Source organism: Tamandua tetradactyla, chromosome 13 (genome assembly GCF_023851605.1).
Source record: "Tamandua tetradactyla isolate mTamTet1 chromosome 13, mTamTet1.pri, whole genome shotgun sequence".
Lineage (NCBI taxonomy): Eukaryota > Metazoa > Chordata > Mammalia > Pilosa > Myrmecophagidae > Tamandua > Tamandua tetradactyla.
Genome location: NC_135339.1, coordinates 1,698,631 through 1,721,453, shown reverse-complemented (window position 1 = coordinate 1,721,453; position 22,823 = coordinate 1,698,631). Strand labels below are relative to the sequence as shown.

The 22,823-nt window shown below is 38.0% G+C and overlaps 1 protein-coding gene across 3 annotated transcripts in view; it reads left to right on the top strand.

Moving 5' to 3' along the window:
- BMS1 (BMS1 ribosome biogenesis factor) overlaps window positions 1–22,823 on the top strand; it is a 48,493-nt gene that overhangs the window by 4,822 nt on the left and 20,848 nt on the right. For all 3 annotated transcript variants that reach the window (XM_077124497.1, XM_077124498.1, XM_077124499.1), the window contains exons 5-12: window positions 2,209–2,397; window positions 3,351–3,493; window positions 5,841–5,962; window positions 6,241–6,434; window positions 7,503–7,642; window positions 9,526–10,304; window positions 10,515–10,616; window positions 13,055–13,212. In XM_077124497.1, coding sequence (XP_076980612.1) covers window positions 2,209–2,397; window positions 3,351–3,493; window positions 5,841–5,962; window positions 6,241–6,434; window positions 7,503–7,642; window positions 9,526–10,304; window positions 10,515–10,616; window positions 13,055–13,212 — 1,827 coding nt within the window. The remainder of the gene's footprint in view (window positions 1–2,208; window positions 2,398–3,350; window positions 3,494–5,840; window positions 5,963–6,240; window positions 6,435–7,502; window positions 7,643–9,525; window positions 10,305–10,514; window positions 10,617–13,054; window positions 13,213–22,823) is intronic.

Below are 22,823 nucleotides of genomic sequence, written 5' to 3'. Positions count from 1 at the left end.
TCATTGAATATATCTTGGAGGTCTATTTTATCAGTACTTATGGCTCCTTGTAATACAATGTCTTTCTTTTTAACAGTTGCGTAGTATTCTGTTGTATGTATATACCATCCTTTATTTAATTGGGTTTATGTTGAATACTCTGCTCTGGGCTGTCATAAAACCTTCTAAATCACAGTGAAGGCACACATTATACATGGATACATGTGTGTGCACATGTGTGTGTACATTGGGGAAGTAATACAGGCGTTGCTTAAGTTTAATTGATAAAGATTGGCAGCCAAGGGACTGCTTGCTGTCTGTTTGGCTTCATCCTCCCATCAGCTGCTTGCTTATTACAAAGAACTTATGCTATTTCCTAATATGGCCTCTTGCTGCTCCACGTTGTCCAGTGGATTGGAGGGATAGTCCCATAGTGAGCTTGCCCTCTGTCAACTTGTTCCAGCTTTGTTGGAAAATTCAGTTCTACCAGCTCAGCTTATGTTCTGCAGAGACAGATGTGCCTTCTGGCATCTGTCTTCCATAGCACTTGGTAACCTTCTATATATTTTGTGTTTTGGGATTATGGATACTCCTTTGTTTAATCAAAGATGAATTTTTCTGTTTCTTCTTATATTTAGTTAGCTGCAGAAAGAAGAGAGCAGAAATGTTTTTAATATCTTAAAACCACTAGTCTCCAAAAATCAATTCTGAAATAATTTTGAATGTTTGAAGAGTGTAAAAAATTTTTAAAAGTTGGGTTTACCTGTTTATATTTTTACATTTTCATATATGTTACCATTCCCTATAACAACTATCCTCTTTTTTAAGGTTTCTGAGCAAACAGATGATATAAATTAACAGATAAGGTAGCTGTTTCCTACATCTATAAAAAATATATTTTTAAAAAATTTTAATTAATCAAAGAAGTTGTAAGTTTACAGAAAAATCGTACAAAAAATACAGAGTTCCCATATGCCACCCCATTATTAATACCACCTTGTGTTTGTGTGGTATTTTTGTAACAGCTCATGAAAGCACATTTTTATAATTGTACTGTTAACTATTGTCCATCTTTTACAATGAGTCCACTCTTTGTGTTGTAGTCCTGTGTTTTTGGGTTTTTTTGTTTTGTTTTCAGATTTTTATTTCAATAACATACACAACCTGAAATTTCTTCTTTTACATCACATTCAAATATATAATTCAGCACCTTTAATTACTTTCATAATTTGCTACCGTCACCACCATCCATTACCAAAACTGTTCCATCATCCCAAGTGGAAATTCTGTACAATTTAAGCATCAACTCCCCGTTCCCTATCTCTGTTCCATCCCTGGTAACCTATATTCTAGATTCTGACTTTACGAATTTGCTTATTCTGATTATTTCATATCAGTGAGATAACACAATATTTGTCCTTTGGCATCTGGCTTATTTCACTCATCATGATGTCTTCAAGGTTCATCCATGTTGTCATCTGTATCACAACTTCATTCCTTCTTACAACTGAATAATATCCATTGTATGGATATGCCACATTTTGTTTATCCATTCATCGGTTGATGGCCACCAGGTTGCTTCCATCTTTTAGCAGTTGTAAGAAATTGCAAATATCTGATTTGAATCCTTGCTTTCAGTTCTTTTGGGTATATAGTAATGGGATTGCCAGATCATAAGGTAATTCTATGCTTAACTTTCTGTGGCTCCACCAAACTATATTCCACTGTGGTTGTACTGTTTTTTCCTATGAGAAAACTGAAACAAAAATACATAAATTGCTATACATTTTTAAGATTTAGTCATTGATTGCCAGTTCTTCTGTATCTTGGGTGTCAGAGACCTGTTAATTGGCTTTAAAATGCATTATTAAAGAACTTCCATTTCTCAAAGTGAAAACTTCTCAGATGAAGTTTAATCTCAGACCTCTAATGTAGTCTTTACTGAATTATTTCTCACACATTACAAATGCCTGGAATGGAAGCATTTACACCCTGGTAGGCACTGTTTTGTGGTTACCTTTTAGAGCAAGTCAGAAAGTGGTGTTTTCTCTGTCAGAATGATACCTAAGTAGTCATTTGGTTTCGTGTAGAGTGGGGGTCCAATAAAATTTTATTTGCAAAAACAAGCAATGAACTGGATTTGGCTCACAGTCCATAGTTTGTCAGTTCCCAGATTAGATGGTTTATTTTGGTATCTTTCTTGAGAAAATGCGTGTTCTGTTTTTTTAGGTTCTGATGCTTATAGATGCCAGCTTTGGGTTTGAAATGGAAACATTTGAGTTCCTAAACATCTGCCAAGTACATGGCTTTCCTAAAATTATGGGAGTTCTCACCCACCTAGACTCCTTCAAGTACAATAAACAACTGAAGAAGACAAAGAAGCGATTAAAACACAGGTTCTGGACTGAAGTCTATCCGGTAGGAAGAGTAATTGAATACTCAAACTTTAATCCTTTTTAAGTAGTCAAAATGTGGTGGAGAGATTAATGGATTTTTCTACAGGATCCAGCTCCTGAGTTTCCTTTATATAACTTCACAGTCTCTGAAACATTTTTGCTGAGATGCTCTTAATTCTGGGCTTCTTCGTGTGTCTTATCTATCTCCTCATTTCCCAGTACCAGGCAGTATCTAGTTCTAAGAGTGTAGAGTTCATGATTTAACGAGTTCCCCTCACCCCCCAAATTTCCTGGTTATAGGATCAAAAACCATAGTGCAGGGGATGCGAGGGTAGTTCACTGGTAGAATTCTCACCTGCCGTGCAGGAGACCTCGATTCGATTTCTGGCCCATGCCCTTCCCAAAGAAACCCAACAAAAACAAACAGGGCGGGCCATGGTGGCTCAGCAGGCAGAGTTCTTGCCTGCCATGCGGGACATCCAGATTTGATTCCCGGTGGCTGCCCATGCGGAAAAAAAAAAAAGAAAGGAAGGAAGAAAGAAAAAAAAGCAAACCAAAACTTCAACAGATGGTGCAGCAATAACAGGATACTCACGTGGAAAAAGAATGAAATGTAACCCCACCATATACATACAAAAAAACATAGTGCACACATACTCTCAACTACTCCCACCCCTCCAGTCAATCACAGAACTCTTTCTTTGCTCAGGAGCCTCACTGCTCTTCTCTAATATTCGAGACAGATGCCAAGAGATCATTGTTGAAACCAAACTTATAATTCTACCCCCAAGAGGTCCTGACAGGTGAATCTTGGAAGAAAACCAGATAGGAAGCATTGGGACAGTTACGTCTATGGAAGCCTCCCTTAGGATTCATTCTGATTTAAGGCCTTTATTTTGGTGCAGTATTGACAAGAATTTAATTGAAAATTAACTTGTGTATTTTTTCTTTTTTCTTTTTTTTTTTAATGTTTAGGGTGCTAAGCTGTTCTACCTTTCTGGAATGGTACATGGAGAATATCAAAACCAAGAAATTCACAATCTGGGCCGTTTCATTACAGTTATGAAGTTTAGGCCTCTAACATGGCAAACCTCTCACCCTTATATCCTGGCAGACAGGTAAAAAATGAATATAAATCAAAAAGTATTGGCAGAGTCCCCTGAGGGTGGGGAAAAAGACTATGAAACTATTAAACCTTATCATCAGGGAATCTCCTGTATTCTGTCAAACTTTAGGGACACTCAAATCAATAGGCCATGCCCTTGATCATGAAGCTTACTCTTGTGAAACTTTATGTAGTTAGTGAAGAAGCTTAGACTACCTCTAGGCGTACCTAAGACTTACTTCTGGAGGACCTCTTTTGCTGCTCAGATGTGGCCTCTCTAAGCCCAACTCTGCAAGTGAAATCATTGCCTTCCCCTACATAGGACATGACATCCAGGGGTGAAAGTCTCCCTAGCAATGTGGAGGATAACTCTCAGGAATGAACCCAGCCCTGGCACCATGGGATCAACAATTACATTCTGACCAAAAGGTAGAAAAAAAGTATAATTAATAAAGTATCAGTGGCAGAGAAAGTTCAAATAGAGTCAAGAGGCTACTCTGGAGGTTGCTCTTATGCAAACTTCAGGTAGACCTTGCTACCTATCATAACCTGCCAGCCCCCAATCAAGACCATTCCAGCCAAACCTAAAGAACACCTAGAGCAATATATAAGATTCCACAAGAGTTCCATGTACTAGAGTAACTTTCCAGAAACCTGTGATCTCCAGATAGGTCCCTGGTCCAGATAAGTCCTGAAACCTAGCTCAGCCTCTCCAGAACATCAGATAGTTCCATCTCCCTACCCCATGTTAATGACAGACCCTCCCAATATGAAAAATTTCCAATGTCCGTAGCCCAAACACCCCTAAAGAAAGGGATGGAAAGATCAAAGTTGATGGCGGAGTTATACAGAGAAGATAGGATTTAACAAATGAATATGAATGCTGAATCATTAAATTGATATCTTTAGTCTCCAGTATTTTAGAGCAGCTAGGAGTAAAATCCTAAAATTGTGAAATTGTAACCCATGTCAAACTCTTATTCTACAGCTAATTGTGGTGCTATACTTTGAAGTTTATAGCTTTTTTGTATACATGTTATTTTTCACAAAAAAAAGAAGGAAAAAAGTCGATTATGATGATAAAAGAATATATAAGCAGAAGCTCTAGCCTCCTATGTTTTAGAGCAGCTAGAAGGAAAAATATGAGAAGATCGTATGGTAGCCTATGACAAACTCAGGAATCTGTTCTATACCTAATTTTTGAAGAGTTCTTTGAAAACTTTTTTTTTAATTTATTTATTTTGAAAACTTGTTTTTATTTCTTTGCTTTGTATATATGTTATACAATAAAAAAAAGTAAAAAAAAAACCTTGTAATCATAACTACAGAGTATCATTTACAGTCTTAAGAAAAAAGTGAGCAAAACTTATAAACTAAAAAGAAAGAAAATGATTATCCTTTCAATTTCATACTGGGGCACTGTTGAACAACCCCTCCTAAGAATCGTTTAATTCTCTGAAAGAATGTACTTGTGTTTGACTTTGATATATGCTATTTTATTAGAGTCCAGATATTGAAGCTTCATGTTAATTCATACATTTCTCTCTAATAATCCCAAAGAGTACAGTTTTATTGCCCTGTCGGACATTAAACCAGTTTTATAATTATTACCAAATTCAATCCAGCATTTTCTTTGACTGATTATGTAAGTCTTATATTCCTTGGATTCTTAAGTTAGCTTTACCATCTTATTGGGTCTTTCATTTATTGATGAATTTAATAAAAGAATAAATTTTAATACATGTTCATTAAAGAGTGAATATAAAGTTTTTCTTCGTGGTGCATATATTTGAGAGCTAGAAAAGTTCAGGGGAAAACAGTGACAGTTTGTTTTGTTCTTTTATTGAGTGGGGGCAGAAATGTAGTTGATGGAAAATATTTACTTTTCTTGTGTTATCACTTAAAGATGCTTTGCCTTCTGAAGTAAGCTAAGTATGAAAGAATTAGAAAAATGTAAGGACTTTGAAATGTTTATTAAAAGGCTTAGGATCTGGCTCCGTCCTACTTTCAACCTGTTTTCAATGATGCTATGTACCACCACTTTTAAAATCCTGTATCAAAGATTAACCCTTTTCCACACAGGTTTTTCTGTGTATGTTCTCTGTTCTACCCCTACCCCAGGTAGAAGCCATTTCTCATTTCTTATGGTATTTATATCTAGACCATAGGAGAGATGCAGTCACAGGTTTGCCTCTTTTCCTCTGGTAGTCTGAGCTATGGCTTCCTTACTCTTGTATGTTCTATAGTTTATTGTACAACATGCTGAGTGAGTGAGTGAATGTCATGATTTATTGACACAGGAAAGAAGGTATAACTTTTGACATTTATTTCTGCTATATGTTTGAATTTTATTTTTCTAGGATGGAAGATTTGACAAACCCAGAAGATATTCGAACAAATATCAAATGTGACCGAAAAGTATCTCTTTATGGTTATTTAAGAGGAGCACACTTGAAAAATAAAAGCCATATTCACATGCCAGGTATCCTCTTATTTTAAAACATACTGTATTTGTAGAACCTTTGGGATGGCTTCATTTCTCAAGAATTCTGAGGATGGAAAAAACTTGCTGAGGGTTTGCTGTGCATCAGCTCACAAAGGTATTGGGTTGACCAGATCCCCTCGATTCTCATGATGGTGTCATTTAGAGACATAGTCCCAGTGTCGAATAATACCCTTTTTTAGTATAGTGTTTTCCAGCCTTTGAACTGTGGGACTCTTCTACCAACAGTTCTCTCTTTTTCTGTGTTCTGTCTTCAGGTGTAGGAGATTTTGCTGTGAGCGATGTCAGTTTTCTCCCGGACCCCTGTGCTCTTCCTGAACAACAGAAGAAGCGCTGTTTAAATGAGAAGGAGAAGTTGGTTTATGCACCGCTCTCTGGAGTGGGCGGTGTGTTGTATGACAAAGATGCTGTCTATGTTGACCTTGGTGGCAGCCATGGTTTTCAGGAATCGGTGAGAGGGGAGATCTTTGCTCTGACTCTCCTTTTCTGAATCTTTATTTTTTTTGTCATAGAAAGCAATGTGTTCATCTCTTATCTATCAAAGCTTTTTATCTTTATTTATAAACTTATCATGAAGGCCATCACACATATTGTAAGTAAAGAATTCTTAACTGTACCAAGCAGAAAATAAAAAAGTCATGCCCTCTTGCCAAGTTCACACATATGATCCCACATCTCTAAGCCTGACCACCGTGAGCAGTTTAACACCTGTGCTTCCACTCTCTAGATATGAAATCAGTCATTGCAATCTTTTCTAGCTCTCTTTGGTCTTTTCTTTTTTTCTGTTTCTCTGTCTTAATGTATATTTACACATACATAGCATATATATGTGTGTGCATGTACACGTGTGAGACAAGAAATCTTTTTATAATATAACATTCTACTATAAATGCTTTTGCAATTTTTGATTTTTGTGCCAAACAGTTTGTGATCCCATTTTCTCCTGTAGAGCTACTTCAGTCTTTTTGACCGCTGTGTAGCATTTATTTCGTAGATGAACCACACTTGCTGAAGCAGCTCTTAGAGGTCTGGGCTCCCACCACCCCACGCCCCAGTTCCGTGGTATGAGCATTGCTGCAGTATCTACCATTGTGTACTCAAATGTGCTCGTGCCAGGAAACTTTCTACACAGTAAATGTGTTGAAGTGAAATTTTTGAATCAAAGAGTAGCTAGCTGTATAAAATGGCCTCCTAACTTCATTTCTTTTTTTACTGTTCTGGAGTGGAATTTTATTGGACTAATGATTTTCTTGCTATAGCATTGGGATCCAGGTTTTTCTAACTTGGCATTTAGGAGTATGTATGCTCCGTATACTTGGGAAGAGTTCAGTGAATGAATGTGGTGATCAGTGTCCATCTTTGTTGTAAGAATTTTGTTGTTGTTGTTGTTGTTGAGGCAGTAAGAAAGGCTCTCAGGAATTATTTTTAGGATTGTTTGGGGAAACTGATTAAAACCGGTGTATCTGTCTTCAGGGTCCTCAAGCTTTCCCTACTTTCCCTTTCTTGGTTGCCTTGACAGGACGAGGTGAGGCCCACCCACGAACTGGTCCAGAGCCTCATTTCCACCCATTCCACTATTGATGCCAAGATGGCTTCAAGCAGAGTGACGCTGTTTTCTGACTCTAAACCATTAGGGTCGGAGGATATAGATAATCAGGGGTAAGTCCACTGTTTTTCTGTTTTTCTTAAAAAACTGTTTATTACAGAAGATCATGTCATCCTTAACCCTGCTATCATAAACACATTTAGTTGGAATTTGTTCCAGGTCTTTTGTTTTGTTTTAAACTGCGTGTGTGTGTGTGAGAGTCCTTTTCACTTGTTATTATGTCAGAGTGTATGGAAGCATTTTCTTGAAATAACATGGAGTGTTCATTTTTAATTGATGTATAATATTCCTCAAATACCACAAAACATTCTCTGTAAGTTCCTTTTTATTTCTTTGGAAACTTAAAGCTACTTGGCTCTCTTTTGGTGGCCATAGCCCCAGGACAGAGCAGTCAGGAATCTCGTTTTGGTGATTGTCCAGAAGCCACATTCTTGTCTCTGAAATTTTGACATCGCTTGTGTTATAATAGCATCTTCTGACATTGCCCCTAATGTAAGGTTTATGTGAATTATTTTTCAGTCTGGCTTGGGGCTTTGTATACCTTCTACATAGTGGATATTTGCTAACCATTGGGTTGACTGCATTGGTTTATGACTCCCAGTAAAAAACATTTGAAAATCATTGAGATTGTCTAGTATAATTCATTATAAATGTATACAAACATTCCCAGACCATGCACCCCCCCAAAACAGCAACAACAACAACAAAAATATATACACACACACACACACAGACATACACACAAACACAAAGGAGAAATTTGGGGAAAATATCTGCTACCCTAGCCCTAAAAATCAGATGATGTGGCATTTTGGCTAATTGCAGTACACCTACTAGCTTGAGTAATCACTTAATCCCTCCAGGCCACAGTTTCCTAATACCTCATTGGAGTTATGATGATTAAATACAATAAAGTGTGTGATGTTTGATGGATGAGTAGCAGCCACTGGAAGATTACTATTACTATGATCAGTGTTGTTAATTGCCAATTGTTTTTATTTTTGAGTTTTGTTCTGGTTGCCTATGTCTGTGTTTATTTTTTTCCAACATACTTATAGTCACAATACATATAAAATTTTTATTTCTGTATCATGAGCATTCCCTTTATTCTATATAGTATTTTTATATAGTCTTATTTTATTATTGTCAATATATTCTAACTTACTGATTCTCTTATGGTTCAATTTTTAGGTTTTTTCTAATTTTTTTTTCATAATTTCATATAACTGCTGCATTAAATATCTTCATATATATAGGGCTTTTTTCACCCCATGGTTATAGCATCATACTGATTCTTCCATATCACTTACTGCCTTGTTGATTTCGAAATGGCAATTTTCTTAATGTCATTCTTTCTACATCTATTAGCTGGCATTCTTTATAAAAAGAGCTTTTATATTCCACTCCCTTTGTTTTAGTATCACTGTTGACTAATGACTTTTGAAAATTCTGTGTGTTGTTATCCCTATACTGTTACTATTCTCTCTGATTCCTGTATTGTCCCAAATTTGTCTACAGCACTTCCTGGTTTTCTGACATAGCAGAATATTCCAGGATAGCTTGTTACTTTCCTATCCATTTTTCTAAGGGCTTTCTTTTTTTTTATAAGACTAATCTCAAGCTTGGAGATTAGTCTTATAAAAGATCTACTAAACTTTCACTTCTCTTTTGAGAATTTTTTTTACTAACACTAGGTTTTTTTTAAAGGTTATTTTTATTCTCTCTTTTGAAGTTCTTTCTCAGAACTTAAAGAACTCTGTGTGAGTTTAGTTATTCACAGTTGCAACATTGTTCAAATCATTCCTTTAATGTGTCATTTAAAACTACTTCTTGACATTTTCTTTTATTTCTTTACATTTTCTTTGACTGTATTGCCATTTCTGGATTAGCTGATTATTTTAACAACTGATTTATTTTGCATTTACTGGTAATATAGACTTTGGATGCCAAAAGAAGAAAAGCATATGGATTTGAAAACTGGTCGGGTGCGTCGGAAAGCCATCTTTGGAGACAAAGAAGATGAGTCTGGAGAGAGTGATGGTGATGATGACGATGATGATGATGATGAAGAAATGTCTGAAGGTGGCAGGTTGGAAAATGGCTCTGGTGATGAAACAGACGAGAAGGAAGAGGAAGTGACTAAAGATTATATGACTGTTAAGGGTTTCAAACGACAGAAGCTTGAGGAGATGGAAGAAGACATTGAGATGGACTTGCCAGCGTTTGCTGATAGCGATGATGACCTTGAGAGGAGCTCGGGGGATGAGGGAGAAGCTGAGGAAGCTGATGAAAGCAGTGAGGAAGAGGAGGACTCCACTACGGAAGAAGAGAGTGACATTTTAGAATCTAAAGCTGCTGAAGAAGGTGGTAAACTGGGATTACCACAAGCCAATGATTTGAGTAACAGTTTTAATCTGGAGAAGTCTTTGACGATGAAAAAAGCAGTCCTCACCACTTCAGATTCAGGTCATTGCACAGCTGAAGAGCCATTTGCATCTGAAGATGAATCTGGAGAAAGCTCCTCACTCAATTCAGAGGATGAGGATTCAGAAAATGAAGAGGTTATAAGGGAAAAGCTTCCACGTCTTTCTCAAGTGGGCAATAAGCAGAAACAGGATTCAGACAACTTAAATGATGAGTCCAGTGAGATAGAAGATTTACTCAAAGAGGAAGAAGACTACAAGGAAGAAAATAGCTATTCCAGAGAAACGTCAGGTAGGTTTAAATTTAATTGGCTGTAGTAATAAACTTGGCACTGAGCATGTTGTTATTTATAGACTCTCTGCATTTGGAGGTCTGCTATTGTAGAGATTTTCTTACTTGGGATATTGGGCCCAATAAAAAGATAGCAGGATGCATGGGCAGTAAGCATGAGGGGAGGACAAATAAGAAACGGAACTGGACTGTTGACATTTGTCCTTCTAGGTGCCGTGAAGTGGAAGGAGGACCTTTCCAGGAAGGCAGCTGAGGCCTTTCTCAGGCAGCAGCAAGCAACTCCAAACCTTCGAAAGCTTATTTATGGGACAGGTAAAAAAAAAAACCTCTGATTCAGAGCTAGAACCACTTCAATTTCTTAAATTGTTTTCTGAAAAGAAAGGAAATTATTAGAGGACGTAGGTGGTATTTTTTTTTAATTGTGAAAAATAGCATATTAAAAAAGCAATAAATTTCAAAGCACATTGCAGCAATTAGTTATGAAACTGATTTCAGAGTTTGGTGTGGGTTTTACAGTTCCACAATTTCAGGTTTTTCCTTCTAGCTGCTCCAACACACCGGAGACTAAAAGAAATATCAATGTAATGATGCCACAATCATACTCATTTGTTAAACCTTATTTTCTCTGTTATAACTCCACCTTCTCCTCTGATCTTTCTCCCAGGCTTTAGGGGTATTTGGGCTATTCCCATTCTAACTTTTCCGTGTTGGAAAGGGCTGTCAATAATATGGGATAAGGGGATAAAATAGTTGATGATCTGGAGAGGCTGGCCGCTCTAGGTTTCAGGACTTATCAGACCTAGGAACCCATCTGGAGGTTGTAGGTTTCTGAAAAGTAATCACAGTGCATGGACCTTTGTAGCCTCTCAGATGAAGAGCCGTAGGTGTTCTTTAGGGTTGACAGCAATGGTTTTGGTTGGGGTTTGGGAAACCATGGCAATAACAGTATCTAGCTGAAGCTTATATTAGAGTAGCCTCCAGAGTAGCTTCTTGACTCTATTTGAATTTTCTCAGCCACTAATACCTTATTTATTACAGTGCTTTTCCCCCTTTTGGTCAGGAAGGCATTGTTGATACCATGGTGCCAGGGCCAGCCTCATCCCTGGGAGTCATATCCTACATTACCAGGGAGACTTTCACCCCTGGGTATCACGTCCCACGTAGTGGGGAAGGTTATGATTTCACTTGCACACTTAGACTTAGAGAGAGAGAGGCCACATGTGAGCAGCAGAGAGGTCCTCTGGAAGTAACTCTTAGGCATAACTATAGGTAAGCTTAGTTTGTCTTGCTACATAAATAAGCTTCACATGAGCAAGCCTCAGGATCAAGGGCTTGACCTATTGACTTGGGAGTCCTTAATGTTTGAGATAATATCAGGGATTTTCCCGGTCATAAAGTTTAAGTAGTTCCATATTTTTTCTCCCATCCTTCATGGGACTTTGCCAATGCTTTTTTATTATCTGCTCAACATACTCTGAAATGTTTCTAAGCATTACATTAAGCTAAACAGAATTTCAAGCCCTCATTCCCATTCTGAGCTCCATTGTTTGGGTTGTTTAAATAATCTGTCCAGACAGGTTTAGGTAGATTACATGCTACAGAAAATTCAGGTTTTGGGCAAAATAAACCCCTCTTTCTTTGGTCTTATAGAGTTGGTGAAGTTCTAAAATACAGACGATGTCTTCCTTATCCCTGTATTCTGATTTACCTTATTCCTGACCTGATTGGTTTTATTCTTATCTCTAATTGAAGCCTGATCTCATTTTCAATTTTTTTAACAGCTGTTGTATGTGGCTATGCAGAACTGCTGAACTACTACTCTGAGTCTTAGGTGTCACACAGTTTGGGTAGTATTTTTGATATTCATAAGCTATTCCTGGCTATCACATTTTATATTTGACACATGTTTTTAATCATCACATCATGAGGTCCAAAACATAGTCATCTGAAATAGGTTTATGGGTTTGCCATAAAACTTGTAATAAGAATATTGTCCACTATGTCATTTGTATTCCCCACATAAAATCCTTTATGAGAAAATTTTTATAGAATTCACAGCAGGGAAGATGTTTCTGCCACAGGGAAAATGTTTCTGCCTGTAAATATGTTTTTTCTGAGGATAGCTCTGTTTAACCTATTCTGTTTTCCCTTATGCCCTCGTTCTCTGATTTCATATTTTATTATACTTGTCTATATATTCTTTCTGGAAAAAGCATGAATCAATAATGATAAGGTAAATATACACAGATAATGTTATGTTGTGCTTATCAGTTGCCATATGATTAGCCCATGTTCAGAGGAGGAGTACATGTGGGCTGAGGGCATCAGTTTGAAGGGTTGGCATGGACTTGAGTACATGCAGTCTGTCCTCTACCAGTTTTCATTCAGGTTTTATCTAAGTACTTCAGTGATTACAGACTCAACATTCTTCAAGAGCAACTCATCAATAATAATGTAAAACTCAACTTTTACATGTCTTCCTCACTCCTTCTTCCCCAATATTCTCACTCAGTGAACTATTTGTAGCTGCCTTGAAGGAAGGCAGGAATCCTCCAAACAGTTTGTAATAATTTCCTGATATTTCTTTCTCTGAAACCAGCCAGCTCTGTCTGTGGCTGACCAGTTCAGGGGCACCCACCATTGGAACACAGACCACTAACAGGCCCTCAGTCCCCTAAGTTCTACTTATGTGTCGTAACCACTTGAAGATGATGAGGGTTCTCACTTTTCCACCATGATGGTTTCTTCAGTGACAGAAGATAAAGAAGAAGATGATTGTGATACCAGAGAAGAACTTGGAGGCTTGTTTCGTATCACCCAACCTGATAGAGAGTGTAAGCACAAGGCCGACTCTTTGGACTGTTCCAGATTTCTTGTGGAAGCACCCCATGATTGGGATTTAGAAGAGGTAAGGCTGAATAGTATGTGTGGCTCATGAGAAAGTTCAAGAATTGTTCCAAAAGAGGTTTATCCAGTTTTGATATTACCTATATGTTAATGGCTTCTTGTGTTTGTGAGGTAATAGGACTTTCCTCCAGATATTAGAATAGGTATTTCGTGCATCCTAACCATAACATGTTCTGGGTTTAAACACACTATGTACATGTGTTAGAAAGAAAAGGAAAATGCCATTCCTCTTTGAGCATGGACAGTAATGTTAATCTTTATTTTGAGTCATCCCATATGAGGTTTTTTCTAATGTAATTTTATTGAGATTTATTCACATACCATACAATCCCATCTAAGTTTTGTTTTTTTGTTTTTTGCATGGGCAGGCTCTGGGAATCAAACCCAGGTCTCCAGCTTGACTGGCGAGAATTCTGACACTGAGCCACTATTGTACCGCCCCCGTATAAGTTTTTATACATTTGTTATATTGTTGTGTTTTGTAGTATTATACATAGTATTCCTTGAGTTACTTTTTATAGTTTTTACTGTTTTCAAACAAAGAGAAATCCATGTTACTGGTAAATTTCCTTCCTTCAACTCGTCCTCCTCTGGTCATATTAGACTTCATTATGTTCTTGAACTTGCCAGACTTAATCCCATTTTAGACCTTTTGCCCCTCTATTTTCTCTTCTGTAATGTTCTGATGTTCCCAAGACTGGCTTCTGTTTAGCTTAAATGTCATTCCTCAGAGAAGCCCAATTATCACATTGTTTTGTTTAACTTACTGGTAGCACTTATACACTGAGATTTTAGCCATTTTTATGGCAAAATTTAACAAAAGATACAGAAAACGTTATATAAATAGTTGTCTAACAGTGAATTATTAGAAGGTGGATAACCCTGTAACTCCACCCAAGTCACATAAGGAGACTTCTGATCTCACCCCATCGGTGCTGTGTGTCTCCCATTCCCAGTACGGGTCCTTTCTCTCCCTGTGGAAGTGACCACTCTCTGGGCTCTTAACAATCATCGCCTTCTTTTCTTCACAACTCTATCCTTCAAGTATCATCCCTAAACACCATAGTTTAGTTTTTGCTTGGTTTTTATTTTTGTTTTTCAACATGCTTTTTTTGGGGGGTGCATAGTTTGGGAATCATATCCGGGTCTCCTGCATGCAAGACGAGCACTCTACCACTGAACCACCCATGCACCCTTCAATGTGCTTTTTAAATCTCTTAATCTGTAGTCCTCTTCTTACATTTTATTTTTTTAATAAAACAAGAATTTGAAATGTAGAGGTTCTCATATTCTGGATTTTGAGGATTGCATCCCATATGTCCTTTATCATGCTACTGTCTCCTCTGTATTTCCTGTACATTGGAACAAAGCAAAATCAATAGAACTTTCTGTGATGATGGAACTGTTGCATATCTGAGCTATCCAGTGTGACAGCCACTGGCCATTTGTGTCTGTTGAGCAATTTAATTTTATTTAAATTTTATTCAGTTTTAATTAAATTTAAATAGTCATGTGATTGTAGCTACCATATTGGCCAAAACATCTAAAAGTTTGTTTGGATTAAGTTTCTTTTTTTCTTTTTCCTTTGTTTTGACAAGAGTACTTGATAAGCAGTGGGGTGTATTTTCATTAGAAGGCACATATCTGGTTTGTTTTTGTAGTTAGTAGCCATTGATGTTCAATGCCTAAATTAGTTAATTTATTAAGAGTGGAAAGTGGTGATACTCAATTCAATCATTTCTGTTTATTAGCTGGAATACTTCTTTAAAGAAACTTCCTTTCATTTGCTGTTTGGTTAACCTAGTTCTGTACAAGCAAGAGAAATGCTTGATTATTTCCTTTAATCAGTTTTCAGAATAATGATCTTCCAAAGATGATTAATTTTTTTTAGTATCATTATGAACTCATGAATGTAAGTATGTTTGATGTGTTTCATTCCATTGAGCTTGCTGTCCTTATGGATGCTTATATTATCCCGTCTTTGGCCAGTGGGAGACACTTCCAGTTGATGTGACCCTAGTAGTCCTTGATGGCTTCCTTGCTGTCTGATACGATGAGCTATCCCAGCATCATCTTAGGCATCAGAAATTAACGCAGGCTTGGAGTTGGGCACAAGAAGCCCTGATTCTTTTTAAGAGAAATTATATTTCAGGAACATCATGCAGGCATTATGGGTGCTCATTGCTCTGGGTTAACCATTGTTTCTAGGCCTTCTTACCAGCCAGAAGTAGGAGTATTCATGCAGATATTTCCAATTCAGATTCAGAACTATAGGGCTTTTACTTAACCTCTGCTATCTTGCACCTGTAGCTCCAGTGTTCCACTACAGAATTATTACCTGGTGGAACTGAAGGTGGAAATACTAGAAAAATCACTTATTACTCATCTGCTTTATCCCATATTTCACATAATATATAATAACATTGCATATATTACTATCAATATGGTTACTAAAATTAGGTAAAGATTTTGTCTTTTTTTTTAGATACCCTCCTATTACTACAATTTTTTAATTGTATTACTGTATCTGTGATAGAGTATATGGACTTTACATTCTACATTCTTTGCCTTAGGACTCTCACTATTTGTAGTTCTATGAACAAATGTGTATTTTTATCACCATCAGGCCTTATATCCATGTCTCTGGTAATTTGGGTTATCTGAATTTGTTCTTTAGTAATGTCTGGGAGGAACGCATAGGAATACCATATAAAGAGTTCTGGCATGCTCTTAAAAGTATAGACTTTATACTGGAAAGTCATTGTTGTCAAAAGTCTGATGACAATCTGATTTCCTTTCTCTTGAAAGTAATTTGTTCTTTTTACTGGAATGCTCAAAGGCCTTCTTTTTTTTTCAATTTAAAAATCTGTTTAATAGTCTTGGTGTTGGTCATTCTGTGTTAATGTGTCCTTTTGATAACTAGCTTCAGATTTTCCAAGCATGTTTTCTTGATTTAAGAGTTTTTACTATGAGCTATTCTTTTAGTTTTCTTCTTTGAGGTAGGGAAGTGTCTTTTATTATACATTTATTAGTTTCTGCTTACCTTTAGTGTTTGCTTCTTCCTCTCAGATCCAATTTTTATATTTTAAAATTATGTTTTCATCTTATATTTCTTTCAGAACATTGCTTTGCTTATTCAAGCGTGTGGTCCTTGTTTAGTCTTCATTTCTGAAGTTAGTTTTGCTTTTAATTTTGATTCTTTTTGAAATTCTGTCATTTCATGTCTGGTTTTCTAATTTATTATCTTGTATCTTTTTTAAAATGACTTTTGTATCATTTTAAAATAGTGGGTTGTGAAAATAAGTAAATAAGAAAGTAAAATAAAATAGTGATTTGTAATTTCTCCCTCTTCTGAGAGCAGTCTTTGTGGTATGTATCCATTGCCTATTGGGATATTATTCTATTCCTTATTCTGTTTTATTTCATAATAATACGTTAACAGAATTTGTCCTTTGTATTTTTCTTTTGCTCATTTTGTTATGTGAAATTAGCTTTTCTGAACTCTTAGAAGGAAAGATGATTCTGGATAATTTTTCTAATTTTGAGTTTAGACCTTCCTTTTCTGTATCGGAAAGGTTCACAATATGGTGGCTTATTTTGAGATCTCTTTGCTCTATTCTCTTCTCTCAGTTTTACTTGAAATTTCTCTCTTTATGTTTAGGGTTTTTTGTTTGTTTGTTTGAAGTGGGGGGATATTTCTTTTATGTTGCTCAATTTGCATTTTGTCCAAGCAGACTCTCCTCTGTATTGGGCTCTACCTTGGAAGGGAATGTCGTTTCTTTAGTTTTGAGTGTTCAATAGGGCCCAGATTGTTTCAGCTCCTTCGGACTCTCTTAGACGTCACCCACTATTGGAGTATATACAAAACTCTTCCCAGTTTTAGCTCATGTCTTCAAATTGGTTCTCCAGGTTTTCCAGTTAATTCATGTTGACTGTTTTGGAATTTTCAGTCCCACCAGTTATCCTTTTGCTTTCCTCTGATTCCTTCTGAATAGAAGCTGATATATTGCACGGCTTTTGTAGCCATTGCTACTTTATCCCCACTTCATATTTTGCAATTTGTGAAGATGCCTAGTTTTTTGAAGATGTGACCCATGTGTTTTTGGTTTTACTTTCCTACCTATTCTGCTTTTTTGGAAGGATTCCAGGAAAGCTATGCTTCTACTTTCTTCCCTGAGTCACTGAGATAGTTTTAGTCTGTTTTTTATAATTGTTGTGAACAGCTGTATTATGATATATTCATATTATCATATAATTTTTCCCATTTAATGTGTAAAATCATCATTCCTAGTATATTCAGAGTTGTACAAACATCACCACAATCAATTTTAGAACATTTACAGTACTCCATAAAGAAACCCTGTAACTTTCAGCATTCCTCCCCCAACCCCCATCTTCTCCAGCTCTTATGTCTATATATTTGTCTGTTCTAGACATTTCTTATAAATGTAATCATACATTGTGTAGGCTTTTGTTACTGACTTCTTTCAGTTAGCATAATGTTTACAGGGTTTGTCTATGTTATAGCATGCGTCAGAACTTCATTACTGTTTATGGCAGAATAATATTTCATTGTATGGATATACCACGTTTTGTTTATCTGTTCGTCTGTTGATAGATGTTTGGCTTTTTTCTACCTCCTGGCTATTGTTAATAATGTTGCTATGAATGTTGGTGTATAAGTATTTCTTTGAGTCCCTGCTTTCAGTTCTTTTGGGAGTAGAATTGCTGGGTTATATGGTAACTCTATGTTTAACCCTTTGAGGATCTGCAGACTGCTTTCCAATGTTAATGCATCATTTTATGTCCCACATCAGTGTATGAAGGTTCAGATATTCTCCATATGCTTGCCGACACTTTATTTTCTGACTTTTTGATTCTGGCCATCCTAGTGGGTATGAAGTGGTACCTCATCGTGGTTTTGATTTCCGTTTCTTTGATGACTACTGATATTGAGCTTATTGGACATTTGTGTATCTTTGAAGATGTCCGTTCACATTCTTTGTCCATTTTTGTAATTGGATTGTCTTTCTATTACTAAATTGTAAGACTTCTTTAAATATGCTGGATGTAGTCCCAGATCAGATATATTACATGTATTTTCTCCCATTTTGTGGGTTTTCTGTTTTTGAATTTTGAAATTTTTTTCATCTGAAGCTAAATCTTAATGCTATTAAATTCACAAATGTATTAGTTTAGTTATCTAAAACACACATTCCAAACATACAAAAATCTCCCCACACATCAGAGCCCTTTTGTATCATGGTTTGGAAATGGGAAGAATAGATTCCCATGAAACTGTAAATCAGCAGGTGTTTCCTTACATTTAACTTTAGCCAAATAGTAATTAACAATGATCTTTCTTACTTGTTAACTCATTAGGAAACACCTTCAAAATTGCATTTTGTAAAGTTTGTAACAAATATTTCTAAAATGTAGAAAAACTGAACTACATAAATATTGTCGTTTGCTAAAGCTGCTGGAATACAATATACCAGAAATGGAATGGCTTTTTAAAGTATAAACTTGCAAGTTTATAGTTCTGAGGTTATAAAAATGTCCAAATTAAGGTACCACAAGAGGTTATCTTTGCTCAAGAAAGCCTGATGTAATTTGGAACACCTCTGTCAGCTGAGAAGAACATGGCAACATCTGTTCTCTTTCTCTCCCAGCTTCTTGTTTCATTAGGCTTCCCCAGCAGCATTTTCCTTCTTTATCTCCAGAGTTCTCTGGCTGTGTGGGCTCTGAAGCTTTTTCCAAATGGTTCCCTCTTAAAGGACTCCACTCAGCAGCCCCACCTTGAATGGGTGGAGACACATCTCCCTGGAAACCGTTTAATCAGGAAGTCCCACCTACACCTCTATGGAGGTCATGAATCTCCATAGAAACAAAAAGATCTGATCCAGCAATATTGAAACAGATTAAAGAACATGGCTTTTCTGAGTTACATAACAGTTTCATACTGGCACAACAAATATTTAAAAGTTTAAAATTCCTTATTTTTTTATTCCTGGTACCACTACCACAATTTACAGGGCAGTATACCTGATATAATGACAAAAGACATTCTGGTACATTAATTGATAGCTACATTTTTTGCAAACTGGCTGTGACAGTCCTAAACAAGAAGGGTTTCCTGTTTAACTGCAATAACTTCTCTGACTATGGATCATCATTCCTTCTGTGGCAGATTTTTACAGTTCTTCTAATGCATTTAGTACAGCTGTCTCAAAGTAACCTGCAGCTTTCCTGACAATTCCTCACTCTGTCTCCTGCTAAGAACTATGGCCATTCATCTTCTGTTGAGTTTTTAGAACGCTCTGCTACCAAATCTGCCACTTCTACCACCAGATCCATAACCACCACCAGTAGGGATTGCCTGAACTTCTTCCGCCAAAACTACCACTTTTCATAAGTCCACAATTTGATTACTATTGTCCACCACCATAACCTCCTCTTCCACCAAAGTTTCCATCATGACCAAAGGTCCCTCCACTGCCCATATGCCAGATCCACCACCTTTTTGTGATCCAGCAGACTGTATCTCTTATTTAGAAGGGGACTTTTTCACTTCACAATTATGCCTATTAATAGTGTGCTATTTCTGAACAAAATTTTATCAACAATATCGTGATCATCAAAAGTTACAAAAGCAAATCCTCTCTTTTTCCATTTTGCTTGCTCACCATAACTTTTGTTCTTTTAATCTTCCTGTACTTTTCAAAGTAGTCTCTCAAATTATATTCTTCTGTATCTCCTTTAATATCACCAACAAAATTTTTCTTCATTGTTAGATGGATACCAGGCTTTACAGAATCCTCTCCAGAGTAGCTCTCTTTGGTTCCATTACCCACCCATTGACCTTGTGGCCAAGCACACCTTGCTTCATCCACCTCTTCAACGCAAGAATAAGACACAAAACTAAAGCCTCTGGAACAGTTTGTCTGGGGTCTTTCACCACCACACTATCTGTGAGTGTGCCCCATTTCTCAGAATGTGCTCTTAAATTGTTATCCACAGTTTCAAAGCCTAAACCACCAAAGCACAGTTTTTTCAACTGCTCTGCTTTCTTTGGATCATGGCCCTCCTCTCCAGGCGGTGGCAGTAATGGCTGGAGTCAGGCTGTAGACGACAGGGTAGCAGTTTTACATGCATTTGAGACCAGACTCACCTTCCCTGTAGGTTATCTTCTCACTTTCTTGGTAGTGCCCTTAAAAGCACAAAGCTTTTGATTTTGATGAAGTCCAGTTTATGTGTTTTTCTTTTGTTGCTTGTTTTTGGTGTCATATCTACGAATCCATCGATAAACCCAAGGTACCAAAGGCTTGGTGTTATTTTCTAAAAGTTTATCTCTTGCATTTAGGTCTTTGGTTCATTTTTAATTAATTTGTACATATTGTATATGAGATAGGGATCTAACTTCATTCTTTTGCATGTGGATGTCGAGTTTTCTGAAAAGACTAGTCTTTCCCCATTGCATTTTCTTCAGTTTTTCTATTTCTTCTTTATGTTCAGCCCATGTCTTCTTCATGTCCTCCCTCAATTTATCGATTTCGTTTTTGAAGAGGTTTTCCATTTCTGTTCGTATATTCAGCATTAGTTGTTTCAGCTCCTGTATCTCATTTGAACTATTGGTTTGTTCCTTTGACTGGGCCATATGTTCAATTTTCTGAGCGTGATCCATTATCTTCTGCTGGCGTCTGGGCATTTAGTCAGATTTCCCTGGGTGTTGGACCCCCCAGGTTGAAAGATTTTTCTGTGCAATCTCTGGGTTCTGTTTTTCTTATCCTGCCCAGTAGGTGGCACTCGTGGCACACGTTTGTCTACGGGTTCCACCAGTGAAAGTTGCTGTGGGTCCTTTAATCCTGGAAAATTCTCGCCGTAGGGGAGGTTCGGCAGCCGAAGCGTCTTGGAAGAATGCCAGCCGGCCCGGGGTTCCGAATGCGGGGAGGGTCGCCAGCCGCCGCAGCACGGGAGAGCGTCCGGCCGAATTAGCTAGTCGGCCCGGGGCGCCAAGCGTGGCGGGAGGGTGCCAGCTGTCACAGCCCGGGAGAGTGCACTGTTCCCAGCCGGACGGGGGAGGTACGTGTTTGGAAGGGATCCCCCAGTCACTGTTCTCCGCAGTCTGGGGATTTCCGACCCAACTATCTCAGTTGGTCCGGGGGGCCTCGCGTGGTGGGGGCACCAGCCGCCGCGGCCTAAGGGGACCGCCTGTCCAATTCTACCAGCTGGCCTGGGAAGGTGGAAGGGAGGGACTCCGGTCGCTTGCCGTCCCACCCAGGAAAGCCCGTGCCCCTTGGTGATCTCACCGGAGCTGGTTCTCCCAGATAGTCAGCCGTTCCAGGATGGGGTACGCCGTCCCTTTGATCTCCCTCGTGGCTCCGGGAGCTGCTCTGTATTATCTCCACTCCCCCAGTAGCTGTTCTGGAGGAGGAAAGGTGAGGGCGGCAAGGCTGTCGAGGCTGGTGGCGGAGGAGCCGGTGAAGGCGGGGGAAGAGGGCACCGTGGTGGTTGGAGAGCCGCCGGAGCAGGAGGGGAAAGAGGGGGGAGAAGGAGGGCGGGCGGGTCGGCTGCTGCGGGGCGTGGGCGCCACGCGGCGGGCGGGCGGAGAAAGGGGGGAGAAGGAGGGCGGGCAGATCGGCTGCTGCGGGGCATGGGCGCCGTGCGGCGGCCCGGCGGAGAAAGAGGGGGGAGAAGGAGGGCGGGCGGGTCGGCTGCTGCGGGGCGTGGGCGCCGCGTGGCGGGCTGGCGGAGAAAGAGGGGGGAGAAGGAGGGCGGGCGGGTCGGCTGCTGCGGGGCGTGGGCGCCACGCGGCGGGCCGGCGGAGAAAGAGCCCATTGCATTTACTTGACACCTTTATCAAAATCAATTTGACAATGTCAGTTCGTCTTCTTTACCCATTTTTGTAGTTCAGTTATTTAACTTTCTACTTGACCATAGATATATGGGTTTATTTTGGACTCTCAGTTCTCTTCCATTAATCCCTATGTCTGTCCTCAGACCAATACCACACTGTATTAATTGTTGTTGCTTTGTAGTAAGCAGGAGGTGTGAGTCTTCCAACTTTTGTTCTTCTTTTTCAAAATTGTTTTGATCATTCTGAGTCTCTTGAGTTTCCATGTTGATTTTAAGATCAGCATGTCAGTTTCTATGAAGAAGTCAACCAAGATTCGAATAGCAGTTGCTTTTGCACTGTAGATCAATTGGGTTATTGCCATCTTGGTAATATTAATCTTCTGGTCCGTGAACGTGGGATGTCTTTCCATTTATTTAGATCTTAGTTAATTTCTTTCAACAACGTTTTGTAGTTTTCACATTATAAGTTTTGCTTTTTCTTTTGTTAAATTTATGTCTAAGTCTTTTTTTTCTTGATGCTGTTGTACATGGAATTATTTTCTTAAACATTTTTTTTTGGTTTTTAAATACAAATGATTTTTTTATATTGTTTTTGTATCCTTCAACCTTGCTGAACTCATTTAGTCTAATAGTTTTTTTAGTGGATTCTTTAGGATTTTCTTTATATAATATCATATCATCTGTGAATAGAGTTAGCTTTAGTTCTTCCTATCCATCTGCAGATGCCTCTTAATTATTTTTCTTGTCTAATTGTCC